General features: G+C 49.4%; 9 protein-coding genes across 9 annotated transcripts; 4 read left to right on the plus strand and 5 right to left on the minus strand.

Annotated features, from left to right (window-relative positions):
• Positions 1-269: 269 nt before the first annotated feature.
• Positions 270-1,242, minus strand: LOC108084877 (antigen 5 like allergen Cul n 1-like). The gene is made up of 2 exons (XM_017181269.3): positions 1,082-1,242; positions 270-1,029 (listed from the first exon to the last, which is right to left on the minus strand). Exons 1-2 carry the CDS (start codon positions 1,199-1,201, stop codon positions 355-357), a joined length of 795 nt encoding a protein of 264 aa, XP_017036758.1. The 5' UTR covers positions 1,202-1,242; the 3' UTR covers positions 270-354.
• Positions 1,243-1,401: 159 nt separating this feature from the next.
• Positions 1,402-2,381, plus strand: LOC108084870 (antigen 5 like allergen Cul n 1). Its single transcript, XM_017181262.3, has 2 exons — positions 1,402-1,575; positions 1,630-2,381. Exons 1-2 carry the CDS (start codon positions 1,417-1,419, stop codon positions 2,302-2,304), a joined length of 834 nt encoding a protein of 277 aa, XP_017036751.2. The 5' UTR covers positions 1,402-1,416; the 3' UTR covers positions 2,305-2,381.
• Positions 2,382-2,620: 239 nt separating this feature from the next.
• On the plus strand, positions 2,621-4,147 carry LOC108084869 (protein arginine methyltransferase NDUFAF7 homolog, mitochondrial). The gene is made up of 2 exons (XM_017181260.3): positions 2,621-3,037; positions 3,089-4,147. The coding sequence occupies exons 1-2, from the start codon at positions 2,726-2,728 to the stop codon at positions 4,082-4,084; spliced, it is 1,308 nt and encodes a 435-aa protein (XP_017036749.1). The 5' UTR covers positions 2,621-2,725; the 3' UTR covers positions 4,085-4,147.
• GCC88 (GRIP and coiled-coil domain containing 88 kDa) lies at positions 4,109-6,498 on the minus strand. Its single transcript, XM_017181259.3, has 3 exons — positions 6,290-6,498; positions 4,396-6,235; positions 4,109-4,336 (listed from the first exon to the last, which is right to left on the minus strand). The coding sequence occupies exons 1-3, from the start codon at positions 6,369-6,371 to the stop codon at positions 4,156-4,158; spliced, it is 2,103 nt and encodes a 700-aa protein (XP_017036748.1). The 5' UTR covers positions 6,372-6,498; the 3' UTR covers positions 4,109-4,155.
• Positions 6,499-6,763: 265 nt separating this feature from the next.
• Positions 6,764-7,946, minus strand: LOC108084881 (dnaJ homolog subfamily C member 17). Its single transcript, XM_017181276.2, has 2 exons — positions 7,882-7,946; positions 6,764-7,820 (listed from the first exon to the last, which is right to left on the minus strand). The coding sequence occupies exon 2, from the start codon at positions 7,814-7,816 to the stop codon at positions 6,914-6,916; it is 903 nt and encodes a 300-aa protein (XP_017036765.1). The 5' UTR covers positions 7,817-7,820; positions 7,882-7,946; the 3' UTR covers positions 6,764-6,913.
• Positions 7,947-8,051: 105 nt separating this feature from the next.
• On the plus strand, positions 8,052-8,585 carry Dph3 (Diphthamide biosynthesis 3). Its single transcript, XM_017181275.3, has 3 exons — positions 8,052-8,186; positions 8,255-8,329; positions 8,395-8,585. The coding sequence occupies exons 1-3, from the start codon at positions 8,079-8,081 to the stop codon at positions 8,470-8,472; spliced, it is 261 nt and encodes an 86-aa protein (XP_017036764.1). The 5' UTR covers positions 8,052-8,078; the 3' UTR covers positions 8,473-8,585.
• Positions 8,586-8,829: 244 nt separating this feature from the next.
• Positions 8,830-10,693, minus strand: Arfip (ADP ribosylation factor interacting protein arfaptin). The gene is made up of 5 exons (XM_017181274.3): positions 10,223-10,693; positions 9,627-10,149; positions 9,389-9,557; positions 9,220-9,327; positions 8,830-9,154 (listed from the first exon to the last, which is right to left on the minus strand). The coding sequence occupies exons 1-5, from the start codon at positions 10,437-10,439 to the stop codon at positions 9,110-9,112; spliced, it is 1,062 nt and encodes a 353-aa protein (XP_017036763.1). The 5' UTR covers positions 10,440-10,693; the 3' UTR covers positions 8,830-9,109.
• Positions 10,694-10,860: 167 nt separating this feature from the next.
• Positions 10,861-11,838, plus strand: LOC108084892 (uncharacterized). Its single transcript, XM_017181289.3, has 2 exons — positions 10,861-11,295; positions 11,356-11,838. Exons 1-2 carry the CDS (start codon positions 11,096-11,098, stop codon positions 11,663-11,665), a joined length of 510 nt encoding a protein of 169 aa, XP_017036778.1. The 5' UTR covers positions 10,861-11,095; the 3' UTR covers positions 11,666-11,838.
• Alg1 (ALG1, chitobiosyldiphosphodolichol beta-mannosyltransferase) lies at positions 11,774-13,483 on the minus strand. The gene is made up of 3 exons (XM_017181287.2): positions 12,809-13,483; positions 12,183-12,743; positions 11,774-12,049 (listed from the first exon to the last, which is right to left on the minus strand). Exons 1-3 carry the CDS (start codon positions 13,366-13,368, stop codon positions 11,830-11,832), a joined length of 1,341 nt encoding a protein of 446 aa, XP_017036776.1. The 5' UTR covers positions 13,369-13,483; the 3' UTR covers positions 11,774-11,829.
• Between the last annotated feature and the right edge of the window lie 153 nt (positions 13,484-13,636).

Below are 13,636 nucleotides of genomic sequence, written 5' to 3' on the forward strand. Positions count from 1 at the left end.
AAAATTTGAAATATATCTCTTGGTAGCACTATAATTGGTGCTAATCGATTTTGGGCAATTCTTCGTTTTCAATGTAACTATGGTAACGATATTACTTTCGAGAACTTTTAATTTTTTTTGCCACAGTTGTCTGGAGATTTACCCATATACTATTTATAATATGTGTATATTGGGTCGAAAATACGCTAATATTAGGATGGTCTTTTTGATAACCAACTTATGTATACTCCCACCGCCTTCTCTAGTTCCCAATTATTAGGCCAATTACATTTGTAGGTTTTAGCACTTTTTATCTGCTTGAGCCTTATAATATGAATAAAAAGCTTTAATCATCAATCGTTATTGTTTCGTTGACTAGACCACCTTGGTTCCCTCGACGACCTGCTCGTTGTCATAGATCTCCTTGGCGTAGCACAGGTTAGGGTAGTCGAAGGCGGCGCCGTAGCGGTTCTTGCATCCGGAGGTGGACTTCTCGCCGGGCGTATAAACAGGCTTACCAACAATGTTCGAGGTGGCGAAGTTGCAGGTGAGCACAAAATGGTTGTAGAAATCCTTGGAGAAGCGCACGGCGGCGCATCCCACATGGGTGTTCTTCTCAGCGACGGCAATGGTGAACTTGGCCATGTTCTTGTTGGGGAGCTCCTCCGGGAAGCTGGACATGATGTCGGGAGAAGCATTGGAGCTTTCTGCGAACCAATTCTCGATCTGCTCCTTAATTATTTCCGCGTCTGTGTACTCTGCTTCTGCGCCACTGTAGCTGAAGATGGCGTTATTCTGTCCAGCATACGCGAATCTCTCCGTGCTGCGGCACTTGTCCGGCAGAGATTCACAAGTCCTAACATTAAGGAGAGCCAGATGGGCAAGTTCCTCGCACCAGGACATCTTGGCCATGCGCACGGCCACGGGTAAGCCTTCTATTTTACCTCCAGCAACCTTGTTGCGAATCTCATTAAAGAGAGTAAGAATAAGTTTGTGGTGGGGTTCGATCTTTACATCTCGTACATCTTGGGGACAGTTCTCGCTAAAGTTCTAAGGGAGACGAGTGAATGAGTGGATGTCGGGGGGACATTCGGTAACTTACTCCCTTGTTATTGCAGGCAATGTGCTTGTCCAGGCATGTGGGCAGGGCGCAGTAGTCCACTGCTTTGGCGGCAGCAACCAAAGAAACTGTCAACAGCAGGAACCCGAAAGCCTTGGCCATTGTCGTCTAGCTTTGCTCCTAGCACTTTGCTGTAAACTAACTCAAATGACCGGCTTTTATAGTCGTATCGCAGCCTGGTTTGATTTTAAATGTTTATATAATTAGTTGGAAGAACGATTTGAAAGCAGAGATTCTCCTGAAAACAGCTGCACACTTGACAGGTGGTGCTTTGAAACTTGGGGAGCGCATTTCCGTGGTCCTCTTATGTATAAATAATGGCTCTGGGCTGGTGGCAGTTCAGTTGTAAGCCAATTTCCAATAGCACCATGAAGGAATTCTTTGTTCTAGCTGTCCTAGCTGGAGTTGCCGTTGCCGTGGACTACTGCGCCCTGCCCACGTGCCTGGATAAACATATTGCCTGCCATAACAAAGGAGTAAGTTATCGAATCACAGACCCACTTTTAATCACTCAGAGTCGTCTCCCTTAGAACTTTAGCGAGAACTGTCCCCAAGATGTACGAGATGTAAAGATCGAACCCCACCACAAACTTATTCTTACTCTCTTTAATGAGATTCGCAACAAGGTTGCTGGAGGTAAAATAGAAGGCTTACCCGTGGCCGTGCGCATGGCCAAGATGTCCTGGTGCGAGGAACTTGCCCATCTGGCTCTCCTTAATGTCAGGACTTGTGAATCCTTGCCGGACAAGTGCCGCAGCACGGAGAGATTCGCGTATGCTGGACAGAACAACGCCATCTTCAGCTACAGTGGCGCAGAAGCAGAGTACACAGACGCGGAAATAATTAAGGAGCAGATCGAGAATTGGTTCGCAGAAAGCTCCAATGCTTCTCCCGACATCATGTCCAGCTTCCCGGAGGAGCTCCCCAACAAGAACATGGCCAAGTTCACCATTGCCGTCGCTGAGAAGAACACCCATGTGGGATGCGCCGCAGTGCGCTTCTCCAAGGATTTCTACAACCATTTTGTGCTCACCTGTAACTTCGCCACCTCGAACATTGTGGACAAGCCTGTCTACACGCCCGGCGAGAAGGCCACCTCCGGATGCAAGAACCGCTACGGTGCCGCCTTCGACTACCCTAACCTGTGCTACGCCAAGGAGATCTATGACAACGAGCAGGTCGTCGAGGGAACCAAGGTGGTCTAAGGAACGAGGGATATGCATGTAATGATACAAATGTACACAAATTGTTGAATATGGAATAAATTCCTGAAAAAAGTAAATTTGCAAGAGAAATAACGGCTTTAGTACATCAGCTGTTTTGTCAGCAAGTTGGCAGCGCGCATTTTTGGATGTTCACTTACCCATTACTTACAGAATCAAAGGTATATTCGGCATAGCAGATTTGAACACAAGAAAACAAAAAGAAAATAATTTAAAAGTCTTAATACCAATATTTTACCATCATAAACTCAATTTCTTATATTAATACGGTTATATAAATGTAGTCTATATAAGGGAAGTGTTATTTTCTGGTAGTCTTTCATATTGCTGGATATGCTGCAGTCCAAACAGTTTCGATTAATCCGTCCGATTGTTTTTGTGGGAAATATTCTGCCGGGTCGAAATGTTACGCGAAGCTTTAAGGACAGGCAGCAGGCGATGGTACAGCTATAAGTCTGTCCGTCGCCCTAACCTTGGGGCCAGCAGTGCCCCAAAGGTTGAGCCGGTGACGGAACAACCGGGAGATGCATCTACAACAGGAAATCTGGCCAAGCAGATGCGGGCCAAGATTCTGGCAACTGGTCCCATAACAGTGGCTGAATATATGCGCGAGGTGCTGACAAATCCCCAAGCCGGCTACTACATGAACCGGGATGTGTTCGGGCGCGAGGGCGACTTCATAACTTCGCCGGAAATTTCACAGATCTTCGGGGAGGTGAGTTATTTCCATTTAGAGTCCTTTCATTGAGACCTTTTCTTCCAACAGCTCGTGGGAGTCTGGCTGGTGAGCGAGTGGCGCAAAATGGGCAGCCCATCGCCATTCCAATTGGTGGAACTGGGACCCGGTCGCGGAACATTGGCCAGAGATGTGATGAAGGTGATCACAAAATTCAAACTGGGCGCCGAGTTTTCCATGCATATGGTGGAGGTTAGTCCCTTCCTGAGCAAGGCCCAGGCCCAGCGGTTTTGCTATACACATGACACCTTGCCGGAGGACTCGCAACTGCCTCACTATCAAGTAGGAACCACGGCCACAGGCACCAAGGCCTATTGGCATCGCCGGCTAGAAGATGTGCCGCCGGGATTCTCGCTGGTGCTGGCCCACGAGTTCTTCGATGCTTTGCCTGTGCACAAGCTCCAGCTGGTCGATGGAAAGTGGCAGGAGGTGCTTATCGATGTGGCTCCTGGGGCGGACAAGAACCTTAGTCAAGCCGACTTCCGCTACGTGCTTTCCCGCAGCCAAACCCCTGTATCGAGCGTTTTTCAAGCCATGCCCGGGGAGACCCGATCGTGCCTGGAATACTCCCTGGAAACAGAACGACAGGTTGGCCTCTTGGCCGGTCGCATCGAAAAGAATGGAGGCATTGCTCTGATCATGGACTACGGACACTTTGGCGAAAAGACAGATACTTTCCGGGCCTTCAAGCAACACGCACTACACGAACCACTGCTGGACCCGGGCAGCGCCGATCTGACGGCCGATGTGGACTTTAAGCTGGTGAGGCACACCGCTGAGAGCCACGGAAGCATCCACTGCTGCGGCCCCGTTGAACAGGGTCTCTTCCTGCAACGCATGCAGGGAGAGGCCAGATTGGAGCAACTGCTGGCACATGCCCTGCCCGAGAACCAGCAGATCATACGCTCCGGCTACGAGATGCTCACAGATCCGGCTCAAATGGGCAGCCGCTTCAAGTTCCTGGCCATGTTTCCCGGCGTTCTGGCTTCCCACCTGGAGAAATATCCGGTGGTCGGGTTCAGTTAGTAATTAATAGGAAGGACACCGATGTAAGATTATAAATATGTTGCACATGATTGTTAAACAAAATACGAATGCTATTTCTTCTGGAATGATGCGTTGATCGCCTGCATCTCGGTGGTGGTGAACTGGAGCACCGCTGAGATGGCGTTCAACATATGACGCTTGCCATCCGCGTCCCGGGTCACGATGTAGCTTATGATCACATTCTTCAGGTACTCCAGGTTGGCGCCCTCGCGCGTTTTGCAGCGCTCGAGCCTGGAATGCAGAAGGGAGGATTCAGAGTGAGCTTTAAAAGGAAGAAACACGAGACACACCTGTCCACCTGCTCCTCGAGGCATTCGATCTTTTCATGCATCTCCTGCTGCGACGTGACCTTGTCTTGGATGGCCTTCCTCAAAGTGGATTCAGCGGCGTATTTGGCCTTGCGAAGGGTCGTAATCTCGATGTCCTTGCGGGCCAACTCGTTGGCATAGTGCAGCATGTGGCAGTTTTCGCCCAGCGACATCTTCTTAGAGCGCACCTTCAGTTTTCTCTCCCGCTCGCGCTGCTCACCCTCCACCTCGACACTGTCGGCATCCGATGAGCCGGCCAGGCTATCGGCAGCGGCTTCGAGAGCGGGAGGGACCAGCGAGCTCCCCACACCGGTGGCCGAGTGGAAGACCTCGAAGGAGGTCTGCAACGTCTTGATCTCCTGCTCCTTCTCGTCGAGCAGCTGCAGCGATCGTTGGCGTTGCTTCTGGAGCAACTGCTCCAGCTCGTTGAGCTTGCAGCGTGTCTCGTTCTCCAGTTCGGCCTTCGCCTCCTGCCACTTCGTTCGCTCGCTCTTCAACGCCAAGCGCAGCTTTTCGCCCTGCTGTTTGAGCTCAATTTCCGCCTCGTCGATATTGCGGTTAAGCACTTGCACCTTTTCCTGCAACGTTTGAATGTGCGACTGCTGCAGCTGTGCCTTTTGTTCGAGCAGCTGCCGCTGCTGTTTGGCGGCCTCTAGCATTTGCTGAACTCCCTGGAGCTGCTGTTCGCAATGTACGTGGCTTTCGGCTGCCGTTGTGTTCTTGCCGCTTAGGGAGAGGATCTCCCCCAGATCCAGGGGATTGGCCGAGCGGGCATTGGCACTGGTTAGGAGCTTTTTGAGGCGCACCATCTCATCCACAAGAGTAGCCACATCCCCATCGTCGTTGACAGATTTAAGACTGGATATTGGTCGAGCATGCGCTTGTTCCAGATCCTGAAGCTGCTGCTTCAGAGCATGAATACTCTCCTGATCCTGCTGCCGCAGGCGGTCATAGCTGCCAACGGTGGTGCTGAGCTCCGCTAGGCGAGCTTCCAAACTGGCCACCCGGTCCTCGTGCAGTGCCGCCTGCCTGCGACTCTGGTCCTCCGCCCGCAGAACACGTCTCTGCTCCTGGCGAATGGCCACAGAATGCTGCTCCTTTAGCTGTTGCATCTCTTGGCGCACCTGCTGGAGGACAGCAGCGCTATCCGCATTGGCGGCAGTGGCCGCCGACTGCTCAGCTTTGGCCTGAAACTGTTTCAGCTGGGAGCGGGCTTCCTTTAGTTGAGATTGCAGTTCGCGAAGCCGACTGTTCTCTGCCTCGTTGCTGGCGAACTGCGTCTTAAAATTGTTTAGCTGCATCTCAATGTTGTCCTTGAGGTGCCGTTCGTCGGCATAGAGCTTCTGCAGCTCCCGAATCATAAGCATCTGGTTGTTTGTTTCCTTCTCGCGCTCCTGTCGCTCCACAATCCACTTGGCTTTGACCTCGTCAACGTCGCTCTTGGCACGGGCTGCCTGCTCTTTGGCTCGTGCATGCAGCTCCTGGATAGATTGCTCCTTCTGGGCAATTTGGCTGCGGAGTTGCTTCTTGTCCGCCTGAAAGGACGCCTCCATGCGTGACTTCTCCGCGGACAGCGTGGCCAGCGAGTTCATCAGTGTGATTATCTGCGTTTGCAGTTGCCCTTCGGCTGAAGCAGAAGCTGGTGCTGTGGCCGCTGCCCCCTCTTCCGCTCCATCCGCATTATCTGTGCTGCTGTTCTGGGATGCTACTTCTCTGGCCGGAGATCCGGAATCCCCAACGGCTGTGGCTTCCGCATGCGCCGCCAGGCTCGTCTCCAGCGCCTCCTTCTCCTTCAGCAGTCCCTTGTAGGCAGTGACCACGTCTGCAATTGGGTCAATATCACTGTGGGTGCTATAAGAAATCCCATTTTCTTTACCTTTGAGTCGCTTCTCGTATCGTCCCAGTTGCTCCTTCTGCGTGGAGACTAGGGCCTCCAGCTCTCTCTGCCGCTTCTCCATCTCGTTTCGTTGCTGTTCGTTGCCCTAAGTGTTTACCTTATTTCTCTCCCGAGGCATTTTCGCATTTCCTTCAATTAACAATTTTTTTTGTGGCAGCTTACCAGGCAGGTCTGCCAACTTGTCGGGGATGCCAACTTGTTCGGTCAGCTGATCAACTAATTTGTGTAATTTTAATTTAATAATATTGTTTATTAAAGCACTTAAATTTAATTATTTCTTAGAGGATATGCTGTTTCGATTCCTAAAATTTGGTATAGGAAATATAAATTATAATTAAACATATTCAAAACTAACACAGCTTAGTGATTTTTTAATGTATGTATTTCATGAATGAAACTAAATTTTTACATAAAATGTTTTTTTTCAGTATTTTTTTTATTTATTAACTCACATTTATGCTTAGTTATCAAAATGTTTCTCTTATAAAACATAATTTTAATATCTGAAAAAACAACTAAATCATTTTCCGTCTTAGGTTTGTAAATAAATAACGTATTAATTGTATTCCTAGTTTGTGGGATTTGAATAGTATCTAAACAAGTTCATTCGTTGTCCTTCTCATCCTTCATCATCTGATCAATTAGTCGCTTCCGCTCCTCGGCCTGTCGCATCTTCCTCATGACAAGGTCCTCGTAATCTGTAGCGGATGCCGTGCTTCCAGAGTTGGTTGATTTCAGTGGCTGCTGATCTGCCGCCGGCGGCGTAACCCACTCGAACTGCAGAGGCTTTGCAGGATCGCCCTTCTCGTACGCCAGCACCATGTCGCAGGCCTCACGGGTGCTCAGCTCGACCATGGCCCGACCGCGCCGCTTGCTGTTCACCACCAGGGCAACCACTTCGCCGTACTTCTTGAGGTACTTGAGAAGCTGCTCCTGCGTGTAATCCTGTCCGGGATCAGCCTTCCACTTAATCTTGATGCGATGCTGGGAGGAATCAAATTTGGTTGGCTGTTGCTGCAGTAATTGCTGCTCGGCGTGGCTGCGCTGCAGTTGCTCCCGCATCGCACGCTGCTCCTCTTCTAGCAGACGGGACCCCTCCCTTCTCAGGCGCTCGATTTGATCCTGCAGCAGCTCCTCATCGCTTCGGGCCACCGTGCTGTAGGGCTGGCTCTTTTGCAGCTTGTGTAGGGCCTCCCGCTCGCGTTGCTCTAGCTCCTGCTTGAGTTTCTGGCGCTTGCTATCCAACTGCCGGCTCCTCAGCTCCGCCGCCTTCTTGGCTCTCAGCACCTTGTCATAGGCAGCGCGGGCGGACTCGTCGGTAAGGATCTCAAGCGCCTTGGACAGCTCATGGAAGCGCTCGGCCGCTTTGGGATTGTCCGGATTCTTGTCCGGATGGCAGTCAAGGGCCCGTTTGCGATATGCCTTCCGTATATCATTTTGTTCAGCATCAATGGAGATGCCCAAGAGATCGTATAGGTTGATGTCACTGAACTTTTTGCTGGCCATTTTGCTGGAAGTACAACCAGTAGTTATTTATTTCAAAAGCTTTGCCAATTTGGTGTGTATTTCACCACTGTGAGCCGGCCAGCAATAAAATGAAAATACAAAATGTTTCGATTGTTTACAAAACGACGCGTCGCTTGATCAGCTGTTTTGGGTAGCAAGTTGGCAGCCCCGCAACACAACGTGCCCTTTTGCTTGGCGTGGAGTCTGGGAAAAAACCAATGATTTGACACCACCGGGACCAGGAGGAAGCGATAAGCACGGCATGAGCATCTATCACGACGAGGTGGAAATCGAGGACTTCGAGTACGACGAGGAGGAGGAGATGTACTACTATCCGTGTCCCTGCGGCGATCGATTTCAGATCTCCAAGGTAACCACGACGCGTATACGCAACATTTCCGGACTTGCCCGTAATATGGTAAATTTCCACTCCTACAGGAGGAGCTTATCGAGGGCGAAGAGGTGGCCACCTGTCCCAGCTGCTCCCTGATAGTCAAGGTCATTTACGATCCGGTAAGTGACGCATTCCCCCCCTAGGGTTGTAATTATCCATTAACTAAATAGTTCCGATTTTGTAGGAAATGTTCAAGGCTGAGGAAGACGAGGAGACGGCACTAAACGAGAAGCTTAGCGACCTGAAGCTCGAGACGAACTAAGAGTAAAGTGGCCATTGGTGTAATTAAATAGTTTTTATTTATATACTTTTTATATATAGACTTTGTTTTAGTGTAAATAATACGTTGACTAGTAAAACAATGAGTTCAAATTATTTAAGCTCGCAGAAACATTACAATTTGTTATGGATTTCGTCGGTTGTGTGATACAAATGATTTATACAATATCTAAAACTAAAAACAATTGTTATTACACAGTGTTGCACTGAGCACATTTCGGTTAACTGGTGGAGCAAACGCTCATATTCGATCCCAAAACGAAAATGAAGTGAGAATTTCTAAACACAAATCAAAGGAACTATGGCAGACCGTGTGTGGTATGTGGAAATGTGAGTAGTACAGAGTTACATACAGGGGAAAGCGGCTGGAAAAATATATATATGTGTATATAACATACACTTTACCACTTTCTGCTTACGGCTTAGGAATTCGACTTAAACTTAGCACGTAAATAATGCTGTTCGTGCATGCCTGGGCTTGGACTTTTTAACTTTGGATTCTTTTAGAGAGCGTGCTCGTTCAGCAAGTGAGCGGCGGAGAAGAGGCCACTGCTACCCCAATTAGATGCGTTTAGATGCCGTCCGAAAGGGTTCTTCGAGTGTAGGAGGGTCAGATACGACTACTGTTCCAGCCAGGATCCGGTGACGGCATTGGGTGACTTAAGCTTTGAAAAAATAAAACGAATTTTTATTTAGTTTTTTATTCATGTCAAGGTTGATTTATGCTCACCTTGATATTGAACTGCTTCAGAGTGCTTTCCAGGGCCATGGCATTGCCGGAAAAGTACGCTGCGATGGCATTATGCAGCAAGATCAGTTGCTTGTGCATCACTTTAATCTGTTGGGGGTATTAACTTAATTAGTATATCATCGAGTTCTCTTGAGTGAGGCCAGCTTACGCGATTTTCGTCAAGAAATTGCATTTTAACGGCCACGTCAGAGCGTAGTTTCTCGTACTGCTCCTTGTGTTGCGCATAGCTGCGCTGAGTTTCCTCTAGAGTTGCGGCCGATGGCGTCAGCTCCGGCTTTGTGTTCTCCAAGTCCATGCGGTAGGCATCAAATTCGATTCTGAAATACGGGGATTTATGGATAGTTGCATGTTTTTTTATATACATTATTTCTTTCTTCGATCCTTACCTGGCTGTTTCATATTGTCGTATCGTCAGCAGAGTGTCGTCGATCGTCTTGTTGCACAGCGTGTTTACCGACGATATGAAAAAGTTGAGCGCATTCAACAGCAGTTCCCCGTTCTTGGTCAGATTACGCTGAGTCTCAGAGTTGCAGGTAAACTCCTTCTGAAGCTCTGGGTTCTTCTGTGCCAGATCGGCGAACGAATCGGCCAACGCGTGCTGGGTGACGACCACGTGCTGGAAGTGCGAGCTGAAGGCGCGCGTAAGCCGCAAAATGGACAGATACTTGCGCTGCGTCTCGCGCAGCTGCTCGATCTGAGCCTCTAGCTCAGAGTCAACCGTTCGCTGTGACTTGCCCAGCTTCTCCAGCATAATCTGGCGCGTACACTTGTATGTGGATATGCTCCAATTCTTAAGGCTGTCGATTTTGGAAGCGCTTGTGCGTATGAGGCTGCCGCTCCCGCTGTCTGTGGGACTGAGGATCCCATTGCCAGAAGGCGGGCTTATCGGCGACATCGGTGTGGTGGGTGCTGTGTTGTAAATCGATTTAAGCAATGAGTCAGATATGGTACAACCGGAAACACTGATATGCTTGGGGCTCACCTGAATGATTTCGCAATGGCAAACTGTTGGGGGCACTGAAGGGACTAACGCCGCCGGTTCCAACTATGCCACCTCCACCGCCGCCAATGCTGTGGCTACTGGAGCTTCCAATGACCATGCTGCCGCCTTCGGTGCCCGTGTGCACAGCCCCGCAGCTATCGTTCAGCGAGGGTGCATCTTTCAGCATCTCGTGAATGCTGCGTTCGCGTTCCGCCATGTTAATCGCTCTTTATCGGACTCCAACCGTATTTAATTGCCTTCGGAAAATTGTTTTTCGTCGCGGTGTATGTGTGCGTGCTCAGTGGGTGGAGGTGCGGGCGGCTGCGGTTGAATTTCAACGCGGAAATCAATATCGCACGTTGTGCGAAGCAAGTCCCCAATGTTGATCTCCAATTCTCCACGCCAGGTTTTTTTAAAGGATCAGAATCTCTAAAAATTTGTTTTAATCTTCAACAAAACTGTGTTCCGCAAAGCTGAAAATAAATATGACCGTGCATTGAAAGATTTTTAAATACCGCCTGTCGCATGTCCTGCAAGCTGCCGGCTCTTAGTATTTTTATAAAAAAAAAGTGTTTTGACGGGTGGTCTTGAGAGAATCAGAAAGAAAGAGATTCAACTATTCAATTAGTTTCATGATTAATTAGGGGATAGCGATGGTTCCAGTAATTTAGCCATTCAGTTGTACAGGAATCCCCTAAATATATAAAAACAGAAAAATACATACAAGAAAAAAAACTTGGTATTTTGTACATAATAGACTGCTGTCTCACTAAAGCAAAACATTTTTTGGGGATTTTGTGAAAACCCTTATTCTCCTTGATTCGCATCGTATGCTTGTTATTCAATCCTTTCTTTCACTTTTACCTGCGAAAAATGGTTTACCTTAATATATTGCTCGGACTAGGCGTCGTGTTGGTGTCAGCTGCCGCTGCCATCTACTTTAGCCAACCAAGTTACCAGCAAACGCCGCCTTATCGCCATCGCCGCCGCAACGACGAGGAAGATGATGCTGGGTCTTTCTGTAGCGATACAAAAAAGCGACGAAACTTAGGCCAACAGCAAATGCGCGGCAGGTTTGTCCGGAAATCAGCAAATTCCAACAGAAACCATTGCAACTTGTTATTTAATTGCAGCAAGCCGGGCGACAAGTGCTCCGTGTGTCTTGATGAAATGGCGGTGGAGAACATACACAAAATGGAGTGTGGACATGCATTGCATAACGAGTGCTTCGAGGAATATCGCTACTTGCGCAGGAACTGCCCACTATGCAGCCAGACTGTAAATCCCAGCCTCCCCGGCGACAACTGCACAATCTGCCTGGACCCACTCAATAGGAATGACATGGTGTTCCTTCGTTGTCAGCACGCTATGCACCAACTCTGCTACGAGCAGTTCATTGATAGTGGAGCTAAAGTGTGTTCGCTTTGCAGGAAGGGACTCTAGGAATCCGCGAAAGCAAGCACAAAGACCGAAAAACAGGCTCAACAGTGAAACCCGAGAACCCTCGGCCTTGATCTTTAAAAGACAAAAGCGATAAGCAATCAAAGCAAGTCTGTCTTAGCGTTTAATTGTCATACTCTTTTTCTAAATAAACAACACAAAATGCCTTAGAGAAATGCCTCTAGTACGGGTGCCGCAATCAGACTCCAGCTCTCCCGCCAGCGCAGCTCCTGGAACTGCTGCAGGCTGCGTTGGAAGCCAGCTCGCGTCTCCAAAATGCTTGGGTTTTTCGGGAAGTGCTCGAACCAAATGCGTAGCTGTTCGGCAAGCTGGACGTGGTCTGCAAACACGAACCCGTTCTCGCCGTGCTTCACTAGCTCGTTTAAGCTGAAAATAACATTAAAAAGAGTTAAAAACAAGTGTCTTATGCTCTTATCTAACTTTCATTTCTGACTTATCTTGTGTTACAAATATTTGCTTTAGAAATGACAAATACCGAAGGGCATTGGGTAGTACTTACCATTTGAAGTCATAGGCGCATACGGGCAGGCCGCTTCCGAACATGTCCACTACCTTCATGGGTAGATCAAGACCACTGGTGCTCCAGTGAAGGCACACTCCTAGATCGGCGCTGGCCAGCACAGTGGGATAATCTTCGATCTCCAGCCATGGCGTGATCACAGACACCTTTTTCCACTGCAGCCGGGCGATCTCCGCTGCATAGTGTTCCTTTTGTGGCCCCTTGCCGGTAATGATGCACAGCAGCGAGGGATACACTAAGGGCTCGGCTTGGGCGGTCTCCTCATACGATTGCAGGGCCTTCAGAAGGATGCCGAAGTCCTCGTCCTGCGTCCAGCTTGTGCTAGATACCAAAACAGCATGGCGCTGCGGCTTGTATTGCACGGTACCATTGGCCAGCTTTTGCGTTAGTGCTGTAGCCTGTACCACATCGGACTGGTTGTTACCGACGCTTTGGAATTGCGGATAATCTTTGGCGAGCTTAAGGAACAGCTCGTGCTTCTGGGGAAGATCAATGGGGTGGAATTGCGTGGGTGCTCGATCATAGAGAACGTTAACGGGCCTAAATATGAGACAGATTAAAGATTTAAGGCGGTTGTCAGCTTAGTGCGGATAAATGATGCTCACCCAATCTTCCAGTTTTCCTGGAGGTCCTCCTGCATCGCCCGCGTCACACAGAAGTGCGTGTGCGCCTTGGAGCCGAAATAGCGCTCCAGACGCCGTACCAATCGGATCAGAGGACTTTTCTCTCCGCCGGACATGCCCAGGGCCAGCACTGTGTAGGTGTAGTTGTGCCAATCGATGGCCAGCTTGGTGCGGGTGAGGGCGCAGTACAGGTAGCACACAAACAGCGTGGGAATGCCGGGCGGATTCTGGACGAGCAGGAAGCTGGGTCGCCGTATGGAGATGAGGGCCATCAGCAGGCTGAGCGTCTGCCAAAAGGCCTTGAAGAGCAGTCGCAGCTTGGGAGTGAGGTTGGTCACCGGCACTGCCGTAAGCTCGTGGATGCGGCACCGCGGCTGCTGGGTAAGTCCCTCCAGAGGTCTCGTCTCCAGGTAGCCGATGATGTCCACGTGGTAGTTCTCCTCCAGTAGACTCTGGGCATGGTACTGCATACGTGGGCTACGGCCAATGTCTCCCAGCACTATGACGCACGCGTTTCGCTTTTTCGGCGGCACTTCCGTCATCGCGGGGCAGGGGAAACAAGAAATGATCAATAATAAAGGAAATTGCGCGTTTTGTTTGTGGTTGAAATCCTGCGGAGCAGTGTGGCTTCTCCATTGAAAAATCAGTGTTACCGTGACTTGGCCGATCAAAAATACCACCCGGCCGAGTAGTTAGTTCTATTTTAATACCGCTACCAAAAAAGTCTGGTACTTCTGGTCGCTCGGTCTGGTCTGGCAACGCTGGTCGCTCGGACCGAAAGGTCTGGCAACACAAAATTAAAGTTGATTT

This window comes from Drosophila kikkawai, chromosome 3R (genome assembly GCF_030179895.1).
Source record: "Drosophila kikkawai strain 14028-0561.14 chromosome 3R, DkikHiC1v2, whole genome shotgun sequence".
NCBI lineage: Eukaryota > Metazoa > Arthropoda > Insecta > Diptera > Drosophilidae > Drosophila > Drosophila kikkawai.

Excerpts from the sequence above, each read along its gene's own strand:
- GCC88 (XM_017181259.3), bottom strand. The coding sequence starts at position 6,371 with ATGGAGAAGCGGCAGAGAGAGCTGGAGGCCCTAGTCTCCACGCAGAAG. Across the intron at positions 6,236-6,289 it reads ATACGAGAAGCGACTCAAAG|ACGTGGTCACTGCCTACAAG; the intron begins GTAAAGAAAATG and ends ACCCAATTGCAG. Across the intron at positions 4,337-4,395 it reads CTCGAGGAGCAGGTGGACAG|GCTCGAGCGCTGCAAAACGC; the intron begins GTGTGTCTCGTG and ends TCTGCATTCCAG.
- Alg1 (XM_017181287.2), bottom strand. The coding sequence starts at position 13,368 with ATGACGGAAGTGCCGCCGAAAAAGCGAAACGCGTGCGTCATAGTGCTG. Across the intron at positions 12,744-12,808 it reads CAGGAAAACTGGAAGATTGG|GCCCGTTAACGTTCTCTATG; the intron begins GTGAGCATCATT and ends TCTCATATTTAG. Across the intron at positions 12,050-12,182 it reads TGCGCCTATGACTTCAAATG|CTTAAACGAGCTAGTGAAGC; the intron begins GTAAGTACTACC and ends TGTTATTTTCAG.
- Arfip (XM_017181274.3), bottom strand. The coding sequence starts at position 10,439 with ATGGCGGAACGCGAACGCAGCATTCACGAGATGCTGAAAGATGCACCC. Across the intron at positions 10,150-10,222 it reads GCCATTGCGAAATCATTCAG|CACCCACCACACCGATGTCG; the intron begins GTGAGCCCCAAG and ends TTTACAACACAG. Across the intron at positions 9,558-9,626 it reads CGACAATATGAAACAGCCAG|AATCGAATTTGATGCCTACC; the intron begins GTAAGGATCGAA and ends CCCGTATTTCAG.
- LOC108084869 (XM_017181260.3), top strand. The coding sequence starts at position 2,726 with ATGTTACGCGAAGCTTTAAGGACAGGCAGCAGGCGATGGTACAGCTAT. Across the intron at positions 3,038-3,088 it reads TTTCACAGATCTTCGGGGAG|CTCGTGGGAGTCTGGCTGGT; the intron begins GTGAGTTATTTC and ends TTCTTCCAACAG.
- LOC108084877 (XM_017181269.3), bottom strand. The coding sequence starts at position 1,201 with ATGGCCAAGGCTTTCGGGTTCCTGCTGTTGACAGTTTCTTTGGTTGCT. Across the intron at positions 1,030-1,081 it reads TTGCCTGCAATAACAAGGGA|AACTTTAGCGAGAACTGTCC; the intron begins GTAAGTTACCGA and ends CGTCTCCCTTAG.
- Dph3 (XM_017181275.3), top strand. The coding sequence starts at position 8,079 with ATGAGCATCTATCACGACGAGGTGGAAATCGAGGACTTCGAGTACGAC. Across the intron at positions 8,187-8,254 it reads ATCGATTTCAGATCTCCAAG|GAGGAGCTTATCGAGGGCGA; the intron begins GTAACCACGACG and ends CCACTCCTACAG. Across the intron at positions 8,330-8,394 it reads TCAAGGTCATTTACGATCCG|GAAATGTTCAAGGCTGAGGA; the intron begins GTAAGTGACGCA and ends CCGATTTTGTAG.
- LOC108084870 (XM_017181262.3), top strand. The coding sequence starts at position 1,417 with ATGGCTCTGGGCTGGTGGCAGTTCAGTTGTAAGCCAATTTCCAATAGC. Across the intron at positions 1,576-1,629 it reads TTGCCTGCCATAACAAAGGA|AACTTTAGCGAGAACTGTCC; the intron begins GTAAGTTATCGA and ends CGTCTCCCTTAG.
- LOC108084881 (XM_017181276.2), bottom strand. The coding sequence starts at position 7,816 with ATGGCCAGCAAAAAGTTCAGTGACATCAACCTATACGATCTCTTGGGC.
- LOC108084892 (XM_017181289.3), top strand. The coding sequence starts at position 11,096 with ATGGTTTACCTTAATATATTGCTCGGACTAGGCGTCGTGTTGGTGTCA. Across the intron at positions 11,296-11,355 it reads CAACAGCAAATGCGCGGCAG|CAAGCCGGGCGACAAGTGCT; the intron begins GTTTGTCCGGAA and ends ATTTAATTGCAG.